This window comes from Hemibagrus wyckioides, linkage group LG08 (genome assembly GCF_019097595.1).
Source record: "Hemibagrus wyckioides isolate EC202008001 linkage group LG08, SWU_Hwy_1.0, whole genome shotgun sequence".
NCBI lineage: Eukaryota > Metazoa > Chordata > Actinopteri > Siluriformes > Bagridae > Hemibagrus > Hemibagrus wyckioides.
The window spans coordinates 27063751-27083230 of record NC_080717.1 but is presented as its reverse complement, the minus strand read 5'-3'; the positions used below and the strand labels follow the sequence as shown (position 1 = coordinate 27083230).

The 19480-nt window shown below is 37.6% G+C and overlaps 1 protein-coding gene across 3 annotated transcripts in view; it reads left to right on the top strand.

The window, feature by feature from the left end:
- The window catches only part of ppfibp2b (PPFIA binding protein 2b), a 68552-nt gene that overhangs the window by 26740 nt on the left and 22332 nt on the right, over positions 1-19480 (top strand). For all 3 annotated transcript variants that reach the window (XM_058398096.1, XM_058398095.1, XM_058398094.1), the window contains 3 exons: positions 1357-1470; positions 13027-13164; positions 19125-19307. In XM_058398096.1, the coding sequence (XP_058254079.1) occupies positions 1357-1470; positions 13027-13164; positions 19125-19307 (435 nt within the window). The remainder of the gene's footprint in view (positions 1-1356; positions 1471-13026; positions 13165-19124; positions 19308-19480) is intronic.

Here is a 19480-nt window from a genome sequence, read left to right as displayed (position 1 = left end):
TTTATTACTACCCTGAGTCGGAGAAGCTGGCATTCTGACCAAAGCAAGTGATCCTTATGATTGCATCTTGTTCTGGGGATTTGTTGTTGTTGTTGTTGTTGCGAGACCACATGACTTCATTGATTTGGAAAAAAGCGTGTTTGAAGTTTATCTTAGATACTTAGAAACTAGTTTCCAGTGTCTGTTTACTACTAACTAAACAGCTTGGCTTTAGTTAATAGGCATTTTTTTTTTTATTACCGGGTGGAGGTTTAACTCGTGAGTGTGCTTTAATTCTTTGACAAGTTTAACAAGCCGCAATCTTTGACCTCTCAAAGACCTTTCAGCCATTGTGGTGGACAAAAAAAAAGGTGGTAATTATTGCAGGTAGGTGTGTGTGTGTGTGTTTGTACACACATAGACACACACACACACACACAGTGCCTGCAGTCATGCTTCTGCCACATTCCTCAAGCTTCTTCAGGATCTCTTTGTTGATTGGTGGAAAGTTTTGTTCTAAGAGCCACCTCAAAACCCTATTGGCTCCCACCTCGCTTTCACTTCCTCCTTTTACCTGTCTGGCAGCAGGTGGGCCGGCTTTATGGCAAGACGAAACAACAAAGTGAACAAACTCAGCATTGCCCCAGTCTCTGGAAAGTCGGTGTCGGCGTGATGCATGAGATCTCTAACGAACACACTTTCATTTCTGCTTTCGAGTTTGCTGAAGTAGTCTGTTAAGGTCTGCGAACATAGCGTGAAACCACAAGGGAAAGAATGTCGGGTTAAACAAATGTGACTTGCGTGTTGCAAGAGAAGAGGGAGGGAATGACAGAGAAGAAAGAGGGGCTGAATGAGTGTTCAACAGTGTGTGAAACCAGGTGAGTTTCTGTCGAACCGTGAAAAGAGCCGAGTCGTGATTTGGCTGTGTGTACAACTACATGTAAGTGTGTGTGTGTGTGTGTGAGGAAAGGTTATTGTTTGGGTGGAGCAGATTGTGTGTGGATTTAGGTGTGAGTTGGATTTTATGGTGTGTGGGAGTTGTGTACAGATTGTTATGGGATGTCGCTGGTATAAAAGTTGCTCACTGTTACACTGGAGACTCCTTACTCCTTCAGTTCACATAAAATTATTTTAATTATATTAATTTTTTTTTTTTTTGGTATAATGACATTTTTTGACACATCACACTGAGTTTATTATTAAATTCTTATTACCTTCATTATTATTATTATTATAATTGTTGTTCAGCTGAAAAATGTATAAAATGTTTTTAATAAGAATATGTGGAATTAATTGTTTAATTGTGGATTTATTTTCTTCTTTGAAATTAAATATTTTATTCCAACAGAGTGTGTGTGTGTGTGTGTGTGTGTGCAGGTGAGTGTTCTGACGGAGCAGGTGGAGGCTCAGGGAGAAAAGATCAGAGATCTGGAAGCCTCTCTGGAGGAACATCACCACAAACTTATCTCCACTGAGGAGATGCTGCAGCAGGTAGGAGCACGCTAACAGCTTGTCTAGAATGTGTACAGATCTGTTCGTCTGAACTGCCGTGATAAAGCCGTCGTTTGGTCAGGAAAGGAATGTGCAAAACTTTCTGTTTATTCCAAATGTAGTCGATCAGCCAGGACAGGTTTGGTGGGTGAAGTCACCACCACACACTAACCTCAGAAAGATAGGATGCTTTTCGTCTGATCTCACTAACGCTCTTGTAGATGAATGAAATCCACACAGATCTCCACAGTCATCATCCAACATCTAGTGGAAATCCTTCCCAGAAGAGGAGATGAGAGAAGAGAATGTGAGAAGGAAAAAAGGAGAAGAGAAGAGAAGAGAAGAGAAGAGAAGAGAAGAGAAGAGAAGAGAAGAGAAGAGAAGAGAAGAGAATGTGAGAAAGAAATGTCTCATCTCCAGTCCAGATCAAACGGATTCTGTCTCCCAGGTTCTTGTGTACTGGATTTGATCAAGATCTCTGGTCTTGGATCCTGTCTGGTTGTGACATCAGACGGCTGGCTGAAATCTAATTTATCCATTTAGCTTCATGGTAAACTATAACAGATCATATAAACAATGCTTTATTTCACATCAGGGTCTCATCATGTTCTCTGAGTAATGTTCTATTCGGTTTCTGGCGTTTTTCTTCCGAATACCGAACACCGAACGATCCCTTCGTTTCTGTCATCAGTCTGTTTGTGTAATTTGTACTTTGATCGGTCAATATGTGTTTAGTCTGTTTATTTTTACTTTCTCTTTAAAAAAAATGACCTATAAAATGAGCTGCACAGACAGATTCACAGTTTTGTCCAGAGGCTCTAGTAACTATTGTTGCTCTTCTTTCTGAAAATGCTTCTTCTGCTTTTTTAAAAAAAAAAATCAATAAAATGTCATCAGAATGATGTATTATTGAGTTAAGATAGAAATATTAGAAATATCAAATTTATATCTTGGAAATGCCACATGCTTACCTAGTGAACTTACTAGTTTTTCAGTCTCACACATACACACACACACACTATATGAAAATCAGATATAGTTGGAATGTCAGGAATCAGTAAAGGAGTGCGAGAGAGACCGATATGGACCGATATGTCCTCATGGCTTCCTCTGCTTGCCTGAACAGGTTCGAGGGCTGCAGTGCTCCTCTTCCACCTCAGCATAAAAACTCATTTCTGGCAAATTTGATTTACTTCAGATACAAACGAATGCCGATTAGATCAACCGGATTAACTGGTGTTACTTACTGTGATCCAGTGTCACCCAAATGAGGTTCCCTTCTGAGTCTGGTTCCTCTCAAGGTTTCTTCCTCATATCATCTCAGGAGGTTTTCCTCGTCACTTCAGTCTTGCTCATTAGGGATAAATCTTAGGGATAAATATGAATTAAAAATGAAAACTGAAACTGAAAATGAAAAATGAAACTTTATTTCTGTAAAGCTACTTTGAGACGATGTCCATTGCTAAACGCGCTATACAGATGAAATGGATTTGGATTGAGGACAAATGTTAAGGACACTCCATCTGGTGGAGTGGTCCCTGTGGCCGAGTTCCTTCCAAATACTGTAATATATATATATATATATATATATATATATATATATATATATATATATATATATATATATATATATATATATCGTAAATAACCTCACACTAAGCTTCTCTGGAAGTTTCATTGGCCTGGAAGAAAAAATCAGTGCATGTAGTGTTTTATTAGGATTTTATGGATAGAAAAACATGTTTCCATTACAGATCTCTGAAAACAATCTGAATATCTGTTTTGGATCAGATTTTACAAATCCTAAGAAAGACTAGTGTTATTATGAAGCACAGGAAAATAAACTAGCTTAGCTCAGGAGCTTAAATGGGATTAGTTTGATATCAGTAAAGTGATCAGAAGTGCTCCTGGAAATTTGGCACCTCACTGAGCAAATTTAGACTCAAGAATGTCACAAAGGCATTACTATGTTTAAAAACAAAAAATGTTTTTTATTATTATTAACTCATTATTATGCTACCGGCCTGCGATGACGTTAACGATGACTATATTGTTAACTGGAGAAACAAATAGGTTGGATTTTTCACTGTGTCTGATCAGGAACCAATAGGAATATGTTGGATAAATACAGTATATTTGCACAGATTTAAATATGCTGAGCAAAATCCGCAAAAAAAAAACATAATACAGTACAGAGAGGGTGAACACGTAGGCCGTATGCTGTAAATAATAAAAAAACAGATTAATTATATGTAGTTTTACTCACGTCGGTGAGTTTCTTAGCTTTTGGAAACACTGTATTTGGGCACCAAGGATGGACTATAGACCCTTTTTCTGTTAGTAAACATTGTGACGTTTTCTAAGGTGGAGGCAGAAAGAGTTCCCTGGTTATCAGGTTTTGTTTTGAATCAATGACTGGTCAAAATCTGAATTGATCTATGTTAGGTCACTCACTGTCCAGGACTGCGAATGTTAACTGAAAAAATTAACCTCAACAGACGGTACTGGAATTGGCTGACCCGTATACGCTCACTTGATGGACGATGTGACAGGACAGGATGACCTCCTGTTGAGTGACCTGACTTATCTGATGTAGAAAAACCAAGCGTGTATAGTAAAGAAAAACAGAAGGCACATACATCATTAGAAGCCTAGAACTGTGTGCTAAATGGACACATGCAGGACTTAAAATACAAACTGATGAGTTTTGTGTAGTGATTCTCTGAGAGAAATATTTAGACAGTAAATGTCTTCCCATCAGATAGAGAGTTGAACAAAAGGTAAACAAAACTGAAATAATAATTGCAAAAACGGTTACTGTACAGAGATAGAGCTGTAGGGACAGATAGAGTTTTAAAAAAATTCAATTAAATAAAGTAAAATCTGAGTAAAATTGTCCAGAGGAGTTATATTACATATATTAGATATATACACCAATCAGGCATAACATTATGACCTAATATTGTGTTGGTCTCCCTTTTGCTGCCAAAACAGCCCTGACCCGTCCTGCACTGTGTATTCTGACCCCTTTCTATCAGAACCAGCATTAACTTCTTCAGCAGTTTGAGCAACAGTAGCTCGTCTGTTGGATCGGATCACACGGACCAGCCTTCGCTCCCCACGTGCATCAGTGAGACTTGACCACCCATGACCCTGTCACCGGTTCACCACTGTTCCTTCCTTGGACCACTTTTGATAGATACTGACCACTGCAGACCGGGAACACCCCACAAGAGCTGCAGTTTTGGAGATGCTCTGATCCAGTGGTCTAGCCATCACACTTTGTCCCTTCATCAAACTCGCTCAAATCCTTACGATTGTCCATTTTTCCTGCTTCTAACATCAACTTTGAGGACAAAATGTTCACCTAATATATCCCACCCACTAACAGGTGCCATGATGAGGAGATCATCAGTCTTATTCACTTCACCTCTCACTGCCCACAGTGTTATGGCTGATTGGTGTATATATGAGTTCTATTAGATATATCTAACATCTGATTTTGTTTCAGCTTTGAGTTTGTTTTCCCACATTGCACCAAACATCCGAAACACGAGTCTCACCAGTGCTGATTGTGTGGAATTGGTTTAATTGCCTCTTAAGCAGCGAATCATAAATCTGCTCAGCCAAGCCCTGCGTTTAAAGCTTATCATGCGGGATGGAGCGTCTGAGAGTGTGTTTATACAGCCGCTGGACTTGTCCTGCACAAGCCGATAAGCCCGGTTACGATTCGCCTCCTGATAAGCTCAAAGCTGTTTCAGTTGTTGCCCTTTGAAGCAACAGCGGTTTCCGATCTCAGACGTGTGTCATAATGAATCCCTAGTGCTCTGCATTAGTCCTCTGTAATGATGCCCGTGTTTAGATTGGATGGTGGATTTAGACTCTTTTTGTAATAGTTGAATATGTGTGACATAAATTAATTTTATTTGTAAAATCTGATTTTCGAAAATGTTATCTGTCAGAGTAAAGGGCGGAGTTCACAATGTGTATATTCGGTATATATGATGGTGAAGGCTTGATATTTGATATATTTTATTTATTCATTCATTAGTGTCTCTGAAGCCTATCTTGTGAACCCGAGGTACTAGTCGGTCCATCGCAGGCCACTTTCCACACACAACATTCACACTTACAGGCGATTTAAATGATCCGGTCCACTTTCCGGCATGATTTTCTGAGGAGGAAAGAAAACAAAGAACCCAGAGGAAGCCCGCAGGGACAGGGTGAGAATAAGGGAAACTCCACACAGACAGTAGAACAAGCTCAGGATTGAACCCGGGACCTTGAAAGTGCGGTGCTGCAACGCTTAGAAGTTTATGTTTAGAAATTTAGAAACATTTCCTGTTTAGAAACATTACTCACTGCCCTTTAAACAGTACAGGCAACACCTTTAATCATTACGGACAGCACTCTTAAAAATCACAGACTGCCCCTTTAAACAGTACTGATTGCTACTTAAATAATTACACACTGCCTCTTTAAACAGTACTGACTGCTACTTTAATAATTACACACTGCCTCTTTAAACAGTACTGATTGCTACTTTAATAATTACACACTGCCTCTTTAAACAGTACTGATTGCTACTTTAATAATTACACACTTCCCCTTTAAACAGTACTGATTGCTACTTTAATAATTACACACTTCCCCATTAAACAGTACTGATTGCTACTTTAATAATTACACACTGCCACTTTAAACAGTACTGATTGCTACTTTAATAATTACACACTGCCTCTTTAAACAGTACTGATTGCTACTTTAATAATTACACACTGCCGCTTTAAACAGTACTGATTGCTACTTTAATAAATACAGACCGCTACTTTAATCATTACACACTGCCACTTTAAACAGTACTGACTGCTACTTTAATAATTACACACTGCCTCTTTAAACAGTACTGATTGCTACTTTAATAATTACACACTTCCCCTTTAAACAGTACTGATTGCTACTTTAATAATTACACACTGCCACTTTAAACAGTACTGATTGCTACTTTAATAATTACACACTGCCTCTTTAAACAGTACTGATTGCTACTTTAATAATTACACACTGCCGCTTTAAACAGTACTGATTGCTACTTTAATAAATACAGACCGCTACTTTAATCATTACACACTGCCACCTTAAACAGTACTGACTGCTACTTTAATAATTACACACTGCCTCTTTAAACAGTACTGATTGCTACTTTAATAATTACACACTGCCTCTTTAAACAGTACTGATTGCTACTTTAATAATTACACACTGCCTCTTTAAACAGTACTGATTGCTACTTTAATAATTACACACTGCCTCTTTAAACAGTACTGATTGCTACTTTAATAATTACACACTGCCTCTTTAAACAGTACTGATTGCTACTTTAATAATTACACACTTCCCCATTAAACAGTACTGATTGCTACTTTAATAATTACACACTGCCACTTTAAACAGTACTGATTGCTACTTTAATAATTACACACTTCCCCTTTAAACAGTACTGATTGCTACTTTAATAATTACACACTGCCACTTTAAACAGTACTGATTGCTACTTTAATAATTACACACTGCCTCTTTAAACAGTACTGATTGCTACTTTAATAATTACACACTGCCTCTTTAAACAGTACTGATTGCTACTTTAATAAATACAGACCGCTACTTTAATCATTACACACTGCCACTTTAAACAGTACTGATTGCTACTTTAATAAATACAGACCGCTACTTTAATCATTACACACTGCCACTTTAAACAGTACTGATTGCTACTTTAATAATTACACACTGCCACTTTAAACAGTACTGATTGCTACTTTAATAATTACACACTGCCACTTTAAACAGTACTGATTGCTACTTTAATAATTACACACTGCCTCTTTAAACAGTACTGATTGCTACTTTAATAATTACACACTGCCGCTTTAAACAGTACTGATTGCTACTTTAATAAATACAGACCGCTACTTTAATCATTACACACTGCCACTTTAAACAGTACTGATTGCTACTTTAATAATTACACACTGCCACTTTAAACAGTACTGATTGCTACTTTAATAATTACACACTGCCGCTTTAAACAGTACTGATTGCTACTTTAATAATTACACACTGCCACTTTAAACAGTACTGATTGCTACTTTAATAATTACACACTGCCACTTTAAACAGTACTGATTGCTACTTTAATAATTACACACTGCCTCTTTAAACAGTACTGATTGCTACTTTAATAATTACACACTGCCGCTTTAAACAGTACTGATTGCTACTTTAATAAATACAGACCGCTACTTTAATCATTACACACTGCCACTTTAAACAGTACTGATTGCTACTTTAATAATTACACACTGCCACTTTAAACAGTACTGATTGCTACTTTAATAATTACACACTGCCACTTTAAACAGTACTGATTGCTACTTTAATAATTACACACTGCCACTTTAAACAGTACTGATTGCTACTTTAATAATTACACACTGCCTCTTTAAACAGTACTGATTGCTACTTTAATAATTACACACTGCCGCTTTAAACAGTACTGATTGCTACTTTAATAAATACAGACCGCTGCTTTAATCATTACACACTGCCACTTTAAACAGTACTGATTGCTACTTTAATAATTACACACTGCCACTTTAAACAGTACTGATTGCTACTTTAATAATTACACACTGCCACTTTAAACAGTACTGATTGCTACTTTAATAATTACACACTGCCACTTTAAACAGTACTGATTGCTACTTTAATAATTACACACTGCCACTTTAAACAGTACTGATTGCTACTTTAATAATTACACACTGCCATTTTAAACAGTACTGATTGCTACTTTAATAATTACACACTGCCATTTTAAACAGTACTGATTGCTACTTTAATAATTACACACTGCCGCTTTAAACAGTACTGATTGCTACTTTAATAATTACACACTGCCGCTTTAAACAGTACTGATTGCTACTTTAATAATTACACACTGCCACTTTAAACAGTACTGATTGCTACTTTAATAATTACACACTGCCGCTTTAAACAGTACTGATTGCTACTTTAATAATTACACACTGCCACATTAAACAGTACTGATTGCTACTTTAATAATTACACACTGCCACTTTAAACAGTACTGATTGCTACTTTAATAATTACACACTGCCTCTTTAAACAGTACTGATTGCTACTTTAATAATTACACACTGCCGCTTTAAACAGTACTGATTGCTACTTTAATAAATACAGACCGCTGCTTTAATCATTACACACTGCCACTTTAAACAGTACTGATTGCTACTTTAATAATTACACACTGCCTCTTTAAACAGTACTGATTGCTACTTTAATAATTACACACTGCCTCTTTAAACAGTACTGATTGCTACTTTAATAATTACACACTGCCTCTTTAAACAGTACTGATTGCTACTTTAATAATTACACACTGCCTCTTTAAACAGTACTGATTGCTACTTTAATAATTACACACTGCCACTTTAAACAGTACTGATTGCTACTTTAATAATTACACACTGCCGCTTTAAACAGTACTGATTGCTACTTTAATAATTACACACTTCCCCTTTAAACAGTACTGATTGCTACTTTAATAATTACACACTTCCCCTTTAAACAGTACTGATTGCTACTTTAATAATTACAGACCGCTACTTTAATAATTACACACTTCCCCTTTAAACAGTACTGATTGCTACTTTAATAATTACACACTGCCACTTTAAACAGTACTGATTGCTACTTTAATAATTACACACTGCCACTTTAAACAGTACTGATTGCTACTTTAATAATTACACACTGCCACTTTAAACAGTACTGATTGCTACTTTAATAAATACAGACCGCTACTTTAATCATTACACACTGCCACTTTAAACAGTACTGATTGCTACTTTAATAATTACACTCTGCCACTTTAAACAGTACTGATTGCTACTTTAATAATTACACACTGCCGCTTTAAACAGTACTGATTGCTACTTTAATAATTACACACTGCCACTTTAAACAGTACTGATTGCTACTTTAATAATTACACACTGCCGCTTTAAACAGTACTGATTGCTACTTTAATAATTACACACTGCCTCTTTAAACAGTACTGATTGCTACTTTAATAATTACACACTGCCGCTTTAAACAGTACTGATTGCTACTTTAATAATTACACACTGCCACTTTAAACAGTACTGATTGCTACTTTAATAATTACACACTGCCACTTTAAACAGTACTGATTGCTACTTTAATAAGTACACACTGCCGCTTTAAACAGTACTGATTGCTACTTTAATAATTACACACTGCCACTTTAAACAGTACTGATTGCTGCTTTAATAATTACACACTGCCACTTTAAACAGTACTGATTGCTACTTTAATAATTACACACTGCCACTTTAAACAGTACTGATTGCTACTTTAATAATTACACACTGCCGCTTTAAACAGTACTGATTGCTACTTTAATAATTACACACTGCCGCTTTAAACAGTACTGATTGCTACTTTAATAATTACACACTGCCACTTTAAACAGTACTGATTGCTACTTTAATAATTACACACTGCCGCTTTAAACAGTACTGATTGCTACTTTAATAATTACAGACCGCTACTTTAATAATTACACACTTCCCCTTTAAACAGTACTGATTGCTACTTTAATAATTACACACTGCCACTTTAAACAGTACTGATTGCTACTTTAATAATTACACACTGCCGCTTTAAACAGTACTGATTGCTACTTTAATAATTACACACTGCCTCTTTAAACAGTACTGATTGCTACTTTAATAATTACACACTTCCCCTTTAAACAGTACTGATTGCTACTTTAATATTTACACACTGCCACTTTAAACAGTACTGATTGCTACTTTAATAATTACAGACCGCTACTTTAATAATTACACACTGCCACTTTAAACAGTACTGATTGCTACTTTAATAATTACACACTGCCGCTTTAAACAGTACTGATTGCTACTTTAATAATTACACACTGCCTCTTTAAACAGTACTGATTGCTACTTTAATAATTACACACTGCCTCTTTAAACAGTACTGATTGCTACTTTAATAATTACACACTGCCGCTTTAAACAGTACTGATTGCTACTTTAATAAATACAGACCGCTACTTTAATCATTACACACTGCCACTTTAAACAGTACTGATTGCTACTTTAATAATTACACACTGCCTCTTTAAACAGTACTGATTGCTACTTTAATAATTACACACTGCCTCTTTAAACAGTACTGATTGCTACTTTAATAATTACACACTGCCTCTTTAAACAGTACTGATTGCTACTTTAATAATTACACACTGCCTCTTTAAACAGTACTGATTGCTACTTTAATAATTACACACTGCCTCTTTAAACAGTACTGATTGCTACTTTAATAATTACACACTGCCTCTTTAAACAGTACTGATTGCTACTTTAATAATTACACACTGCCGCTTTAAACAGTACTGATTGCTACTTTAATAAATACAGACCGCTACTTTAATCATTACACACTGCCACTTTAAACAGTACTGATTGCTACTTTAATAATTACACACTGCCTCTTTAAACAGTACTGATTGCTACTTTAATAATTACACACTGCCACTTTAAACAGTACTGATTGCTACTTTAATAATTACACACTGCCGCTTTAAACAGTACTGATTGCTACTTTAATAATTACACACTGCCACTTTAAACAGTACTGATTGCTACTTTAATAATTACACACTGCCGCTTTAAACAGTACTGATTGCTACTTTAATAAATACAGACCGCTACTTTAATCATTACACACTGCCACTTTAAACAGTACTGATTGCTACTTTAATAATTACACACTGCCTCTTTAAACAGTACTGATTGCTACTTTAATAATTACACACTGCCACTTTAAACAGTACTGATTGCTACTTTAATAATTACACACTGCCGCTTTAAACAGTACTGATTGCTACTTTAATAATTACACACTGCCACTTTAAACAGTACTGATTGCTACTTTAATAATTACACACTGCCGCTTTAAACAGTACTGATTGCTACTTTAATAAATACAGACCGCTACTTTAATCATTACACACTGCCACTTTAAACAGTACTGATTGCTACTTTAATAATTACACACTGCCTCTTTAAACAGTACTGATTGCTACTTTAATAATTACACACTGCCTCTTTAAACAGTACTGATTGCTACTTTAATAATTACACACTGCCTCTTTAAACAGTACTGATTGCTACTTTAATAATTACACACTGCCACTTTAAACAGTACTGATTGCTACTTTAATAATTACACACTGCCACTTTAAACAGTACTGATTGCTACTTTAATAATTACACACTGCCGCTTTAAACAGTACTGATTGCTACTTTAATAAATACAGACCGCTACTTTAATCATTACACACTGCCACTTTAAACAGTACTGATTGCTACTTTAATAATTACACACTGCCTCTTTAAACAGTACTGATTGCTACTTTAATAATTACACACTTCCCCTTTAAAGAGTACTGATTGCTACTTTAATAAATACAGACCGCTACTTTAATCATTACACACTGCCCCTTTAAACAGTACTGACTGCTACTTTAATCATCACAGACCGCACCTGTAATCATTACACGCTGCATCGCAGACATAACCTTTAATCATTGACTGCAATTTTTATTCGTTACCCACTGCCCCTTTAAACAGTACTTACCTGACCTCTAATCATTACACACTGCCCCTTTAAACAGTACTGACCTGACCTCTAATCATTACACACTGCCCCTTTAAACATTACAGACTGCAGTTTTAAGTTTAAACGCAGTTCAAATCGTTCAGATGGATTTTTATTCGCGTAACTGAACGAGCAGAAAGCAGAAGTGTCTTTTCCTTGGAATGGGAAGCAGCAGTTGTGAAATGAAAGGCGGAGTCTGAGCTTTTTCTCCTGTGACTAACTTCATAGCAATGATCTTTATACAGTGTGAACTTTATCAGTGAATTACTGTGTGTGTGTGTGTGTGTGTGTGTGTGTGTGTGTGTGTGTGTCTGAGATAGAGAGAGTGAGAGAGAAAGAGAAAGTCACCCAGATCCTAATCCACCCAGTGTCTTGGGTCAAACTCACTGATCAGACTCTGTTTTAGTTCTGAAGGTAAAAAACCAAACCATCAACGTTCTCGTTCTCCTCTGAGGAGAATCATGGGACATTAAGTCTGTTCTCAGCTGAGACTTCGCTCTGGAGTCCTGGGGATCTGCTGAAATTAGCTGTTAGACAGAGGAATGCAGAGAAACACACATTAGGGGGGTACAGAGGAAGCAAAAATAGCCTGGGTTCAGTGTGTATATTTAGCGGCGCTTGGCAGGGGCCCAGGATTTGATCTTGGGAAACTTGCTTGTAGAGCAACAGAAAGTCACGTTGTGTTGTCTAGATCATGTGTGTGTGTGTAGATGTGTGTCCATGTGTGTTTACGTATGTGTGTGTGTGTGCGTGTGTGTGTAGGAGCTACTGAACCGCACCTCGTTGGAGACTCAGAAGCTGGATTTGATGGATGAGGTTTCGTATCTGAAGCTGAAGCTGGTCAGTATGGAGGAGGATCACAACCACACGGATAAAGACGACAAGCAGCACAAAGCCGAGGTACCGTCTGATCTGTCTATCTCTCTCTCTCTCTCGCTCTCTTTCCGTCAGCTCTATCCTTCTGTTTGTTCCTTGAACTGTCTGTATCTGTGAATCATTTTATCTTTCTACCGATAACACTTTATTGTCTCAATCCCTCTTTCCTTTTATCCATCTATCCTCTTATTTTGGCTTTATCAGTCTACCATTTCTCTATTGCTCACATTTTATCCCCTTCATCTTTCTATCAGTCTATTCCACTCTAGTTTATCCATCTCCTTTTAAACTCTTTATATCACTCTATCATGTTATCAGTTCATCCTTGTCTTACACTATCGCTTTGTCACTATCACTTTGTCACTATCACTATTGGTTTATCCTTTTTACTACACTTTCACTCTGTCAGTTCATTCCTCACCTGCTCTATTACTTTAGCAGTTTATCCATCTACCACTTCATGAGTTTATCATTTTATCCATCTATCTCTCTATCATTGTATCGGTTTATCCATCTAATACTGTTCTTTTGATCAATCTATGAGTTTTCCACTCAATGAGTTTATCTCTTTCTTACTTATTTTATCATTTTATTCTTCCGTCACTCTATCCGTCTTTCCATCCACTCCTCTATCACTTTATCACTCTATCACTTGATCAGTTTATCTCTCTCTCACTCTTATTATTTTATCATTTTATTCTTTCGTCACCTTATCCGTCTTTCCATCCACCCCTCTATCATTTTATCACTCTATCACTTTATCACTCTATTATTATCACTTTATCTCTTTCTTACTCTTATTTTATCATTTTATTCTTCTGTCACTCTATCCGGTCTTTCCGTTTATCTCTCTCTCACTATTATTATTTTTTCATTTTATTCTTCTGTCGCCGTATACGTCTTTCCATCCATCACTTTATCACTCTATCTCTCTCACTATTATTATTTTTTCATTTTATTCTTCTGTCGCCGTATACGTCTTTCCATCCATCACTTTATCACTCTATCTCTCTCACTATTATTATTTTATCATTTTATTCTTCTGTCACTCCATCTGTCTATCTATCCACCCCTCTGTCACTTTATCACTCTATCACTTTATCACTTTATCTCTCTCTCACTCTTATTACTTCATCATTTTTCTCTTCTGTCACTCTGTCCATCTTTCCATCCACTTTATACCTACGCTACGCTGTCACATTATCAGTTTATCCATCTACCGCTCACTTCCTGTTCTATCACTTTATCCCTCCTTCCCTCTGTCCATGTTACCATCCACCGCCTCGTCACTATCAGTTTATATCTCTGCTACTCTCTCACTTTCAGTTTATCCATCGATTTCTCCATCTCTCTTACTTTATCCTGCTTCTATTCTATCACTTTTTTCAGTTTATCCATCTACCATTCATTTTCTTCTCTATCAGTTTATCCTCCTCATTTGGATGACTGTGGCTTTTCTGTGCGATGGTGGTTTTCCGTATGGTTTGAATCTCTCTCTCTCTCTCTCTCTCTCTCTCTCTCTCCATTTAAGGCTTGTCTGGTATCTGGTACGGTTCATCACCAGCTGTGTTTATTTACTTGCATTTTCTTTTTTAAATGTTATTTTCACCCATAATTCTACACAGCTCAGTTCGTGGGTTTAAGGACTGGTCAGAGACTTTTGGGTTGTAGCTCAGACGGAAAATATAAAGGCTCTCAGACGTCAATCACGTGAGCGGTTGTATCGGCGTGAATAAGCGAAGCAGCACACACGTCTTGCTCGTGCTGAAGAATGTGAGCGAGGGATCAGTCACTAATTGAAACGTGACCTGTCTGAAGGAGTGACAGCGTAGGATTGAAGTGTTGGCATTCGAGGCCTCCACATTCCTGTCCTTCCCCTGCTGAGTAGAGCTGACAGACAGACCAAAAGTGCTCCATAAACCTCCTCACAGGCACCTGTTACCCCACTCTCAGCTGCCCCGTAATCCAGCGTCGCCTTGTGCTCCGGCGCTGAGCTCCAGTCTGCAGACCACCTACTAAACCTGGAAAAATACACTTGCACATGTTAAAGCTTACAGCTGAATAAACCTGGACTTCAGAGACATCTCCTCGGTCCTGGTACAGCTCTGGTAATGTTAAACCTGCTGATGTAACAGGAAGTAGGACACGGTTTCTCCAATCAACCACCAAGAGCCTTAACCACTTGAGCCAACAAGGATTTTAGCCACCAGTGCTATACCATTAGCTATTATGTCTAAAAATAGATCAAATGATGCCATAGGATGTATAGAACATTCTCCAGCAGGTGTTTGGTATCATTCCACACCCACCATTAGACTCAGGTAGAGGGCGGGGCCTAAAGTTTGTAGATTAGAAATACTTTTGATGTTAATGTAGCCTGAATTATATAGAGATGCACTTCTTTTACTTGTTAACTACTTAATTTAGTATGTGTTTGTTTGTTTGTTTTTTTCACTCGGTACGTTTATATTCAACCAGTTAATCGATTATTAATTGGATTTAATCTCGAACGGATTGAAATGGCTTCACGTCGATCCGACTGATCGGATTGAAAGGGGTGGTGAAGATCTGAACGAATCCGTGTAAACGCTGGAATCGTTTTCTCGATCGGATTCCAAAACGTCTCACGGACACATGCTCGGTGCAATGTCCTGAACATGGTGAAAGCACAGACGTTTTGCTCGAAATAAATGTATTTAAATGGATATTTGACCGATTTGCGCTAAGATCAGATCTCCCAGCATCTGCTTAGCTTCACGATCAGAGTGTAAATGTAGCTGCTGGAAGTCGAGTGCTAGCTCGGTAACTTAACATTAAATTGACACAGATCTGTCGTGGCATTTACACCTGTGGCATTTTCTTTAATGTACCTGTTTTTGTTGAATATAAGGACAAGGACAAGGGCAGAATCCGTGTAATCCAAGAAAGCTAAAAACACACCATGCTTTAAGATCCAGAGATGAATTAAATAACTATTCTTAGTTACTGTACTTAAATAACCCATGGGGAATTTGTGCTTTTTCCCCCGAGCACATTTTAAAAATACTCTTGATTAGATGAGAAAAATCCCTATTTTCCCCTGGTGCATTTCCACACAGGCATTTTTTCTGGCAGGAATAAGTCTCCATATGCTTCAAACGTCCAGTCACAATCATTTCCTGCTCATTAGCATGTTAGTCACTTCCTCTTTATACGCTAGTGGTGGAAAAAATAAAGAGCTCGACTCTGTGGTCGAACTGAATTCGGTTTTAAATAATACAAATAGATTTTAAGGACAGGTGAGAATGCAAACATGGCTCCTGATTTTAAACACAACTGTTGTAGCTTTTAATTTAAATTGATTTAAAAAAGAAATGTATGTTTATATATATCACAAAACCATAAAGAAAGAAAATTAAATTCTAGTTCAAATTGCTTACTTTTAAATAACTTCAGTCAGGTATGGTCTTAATGAACCACTTCGACTTTAATTGAGCGATATTTTGTAACATATACTTAATATATTATAACTCGTACATGAAACAACATTTAGGGATTTGCCAGAAGTTTCCATGATTATTTTATTCCAGGGAAAAAAATAAAATAAACCAGAATAATTGCTTTTAGATTTCCTGATGCCATTAAGCTCACAGACTTCACTACAACTTCACTCTGTAAACACGTCTAAAGCCAAATCGTGTCAAGATTCCAGCAGAAATCAAATGACCACAATTTCCCCTTTTTTTACTATTTGGCAATTTTACATTTCTCCTTATTGGATTAGCTAAGATCATATCGTTTTGTAATCGACCTAAAACTGAAACGTGTCTATCGACTTCTCTTGGAGTAAGATTTCCGCTAAACTATTACTGCACTTTCTAATCTGAACGCCGTAGCGGCGGTGCCGGGGAATGCAAACCCTCCTTGCATCTGTTGCATCAACAAACACTTTCTCTGCTAGTGACAGCTGCAGACACTCTCTTCAGCACCGCAGAACGACAAAAATCCTCCTGGAACATGCCGCAGACACACACTTTCCCCAAACGCTGCTGAGTGCGCCGGCTAATTATAGGCGTGGAACGTGGGTCTTATCATCAGCTTCAACGTCGACTGTTCATATCGTATGAAACGTCTGGGATTCCTTATGTGCCTCCTGTCCATGAATCATTCCGACCACACGGCATGTCAGACGCTAAGTGGGAAAACCGAGCCGAACGTTAACGTCGTTTGCGCTAAGATCAGATGTTCCAGCGTCCGTTTAGCTTCACGATCAGAGTGTAAATGTAGCTGCTGGAAGTCAAACTCTAGCTCGGTAACTTCGTTAAATTGACACAAATTTACACCTGTGGTATTTTCTTTAAGGTCTAAGAGGCTGTAAAGGAGGAGTTTAGCTCAGATTGACAGCTGTGACACACTTTGTGTTGAAGATAAGGACAGGACATGCTGTTTTAGGGGGAAAAAAATCAATTAGCAATCAGTCCCTTTAGGATTACAGCAAGTTGGTGCAACCAAAAATGCTTGGCACAGTTTATGGCACAAAACTACATGAATTGCTCTTTCTATGAGGACTTGCGTGTTGTAATGACGTCTCAACGTCACGTCTCGGACCAAATCTGCAGAAAATCTTTGGTTATTTTGAAAAGTTAGATACACAGATCAACAGTTTGCTTGATTTTGTGTTCATTTCTGTGATCACAAAAACACAAAATCCTCCTGGATCTCCTCCTGGAGACAGACTGTACACCAAGATGGTGCGATGTTTCCATGTCACGCACAGTAAGATAGTAACACAGTAATTTGCCAATAAATAAAGATTTTTATTTAATAATAAGCGATATGTCGTGCTTTATGACCATTTATATCTACAATACATGTAATATCAGGGGTGGGTGGGTACAAAATCCAGACCCAAATGCAGGGATAAAATTAGAAACTTGGGATCTATTAATAAAATAACAAAACTGCAAAGTGTGCCGGCTAACAAACACAAAACAAACAGCAGAAACCAGGAGACAAAAGACAAGGACTCAGAAAAACACAAGCACAAGACCGCAGGTATTTACACCGATCAGCCATAACATCGTGACCAGTGAGAGGTGAAGTGAATAAGACTGAGTATCTCCTCATCATGGCACCTGTTAGTGGGTGGGATATATTAGGCAGCAAGTCAACATTTTGTCCTCAAAGTTGATGTTAGAAGCAGGAAAAATGGACAAGCGTAAGAATTTGAGCGAGTTTGACGAAGGGCCAAATTGTGATGGCTAGACCACTGAATCAGAGCATCTCCAAAACTGCAGCTCTTGTGGGGTGTTCCCGGTCTGCAGTGGTCAGTATCTATCAAAAGTGGTCAAAGGAAGGAACAATGGTGAACCGGCGACAGGGTCATGGGTGGTCAAGGCTCATTGATGCGTGTGGGAAGCAAAGGCTGGCCCGTGAGATCCGATCCAACAGACGAGCTACTGTGGCCTTAATATCCTCCTTTATATGCTCACATTAGTGCTGGATTATATGATGATATAATATCGATATTGTGCTAGATTATGTCGCAGTTATATCGAACTCTGGAAGTCTAGTGGATTTCTACTGCTTTCATCATTAAATTTATAAAATGCAAATTTACAGTTTTTCCAGTATTTCTGATTTTCTTTAACACAATGGAGCAATACACCGGTATATTGTATAGAAATGTACTGAAATATCGTGAAGTGATTTTTTTTGTTGTTGTTATATTGACCAGCATTGAAATATCAACAGTACCAAACATTTCGGATGAGAACTAAACTAAAGTTTATTTTATTATTTTTGTTCTCGCACACTAGACCTCTGGAGTATTTGTGTATTTAATGTGTGATATTTTTTTAACCATTAGTATTTTATATTTTAAAATATATATATTCTTTTTCTTTTATTTTCTGTCTTGTTCTATTCTTAGTCCTTATCTTTTTTTTCTCTCATTTCTTTCCATACCCCTTTTCTTCCATTTGGCTTGTTTTTGTCTGTATCAGTGTGTGGTTAATGTGATCAGCGAGCTCCAGGCACAGATGCGTAAATTCCAGCAGGAGATCACCACACGCATCCAGGAACAGCGGGCTCTCGAGGGACACCCGGAGAGCCCGGCTCCTGACGCGGACCTTTGCTCGTCAGATACCGAGGATTACGGACGCAGCCAGGCTTCTGGAGGAGACAACGTAGGCGGGCTTTTTGTTGTGCCGTGAAGCTCACTGCACGTCCCTCCTTACCGTCACAGACTCATTTCCATTTCCACTCTAACATTAACAAGCTCTTTTCCTCGCAGTGTCAAGGCCACAGATGGGGAAGCCTTACGGTTACTGGTGTGCGCTGCGTGCTGTCCGAGATGAGC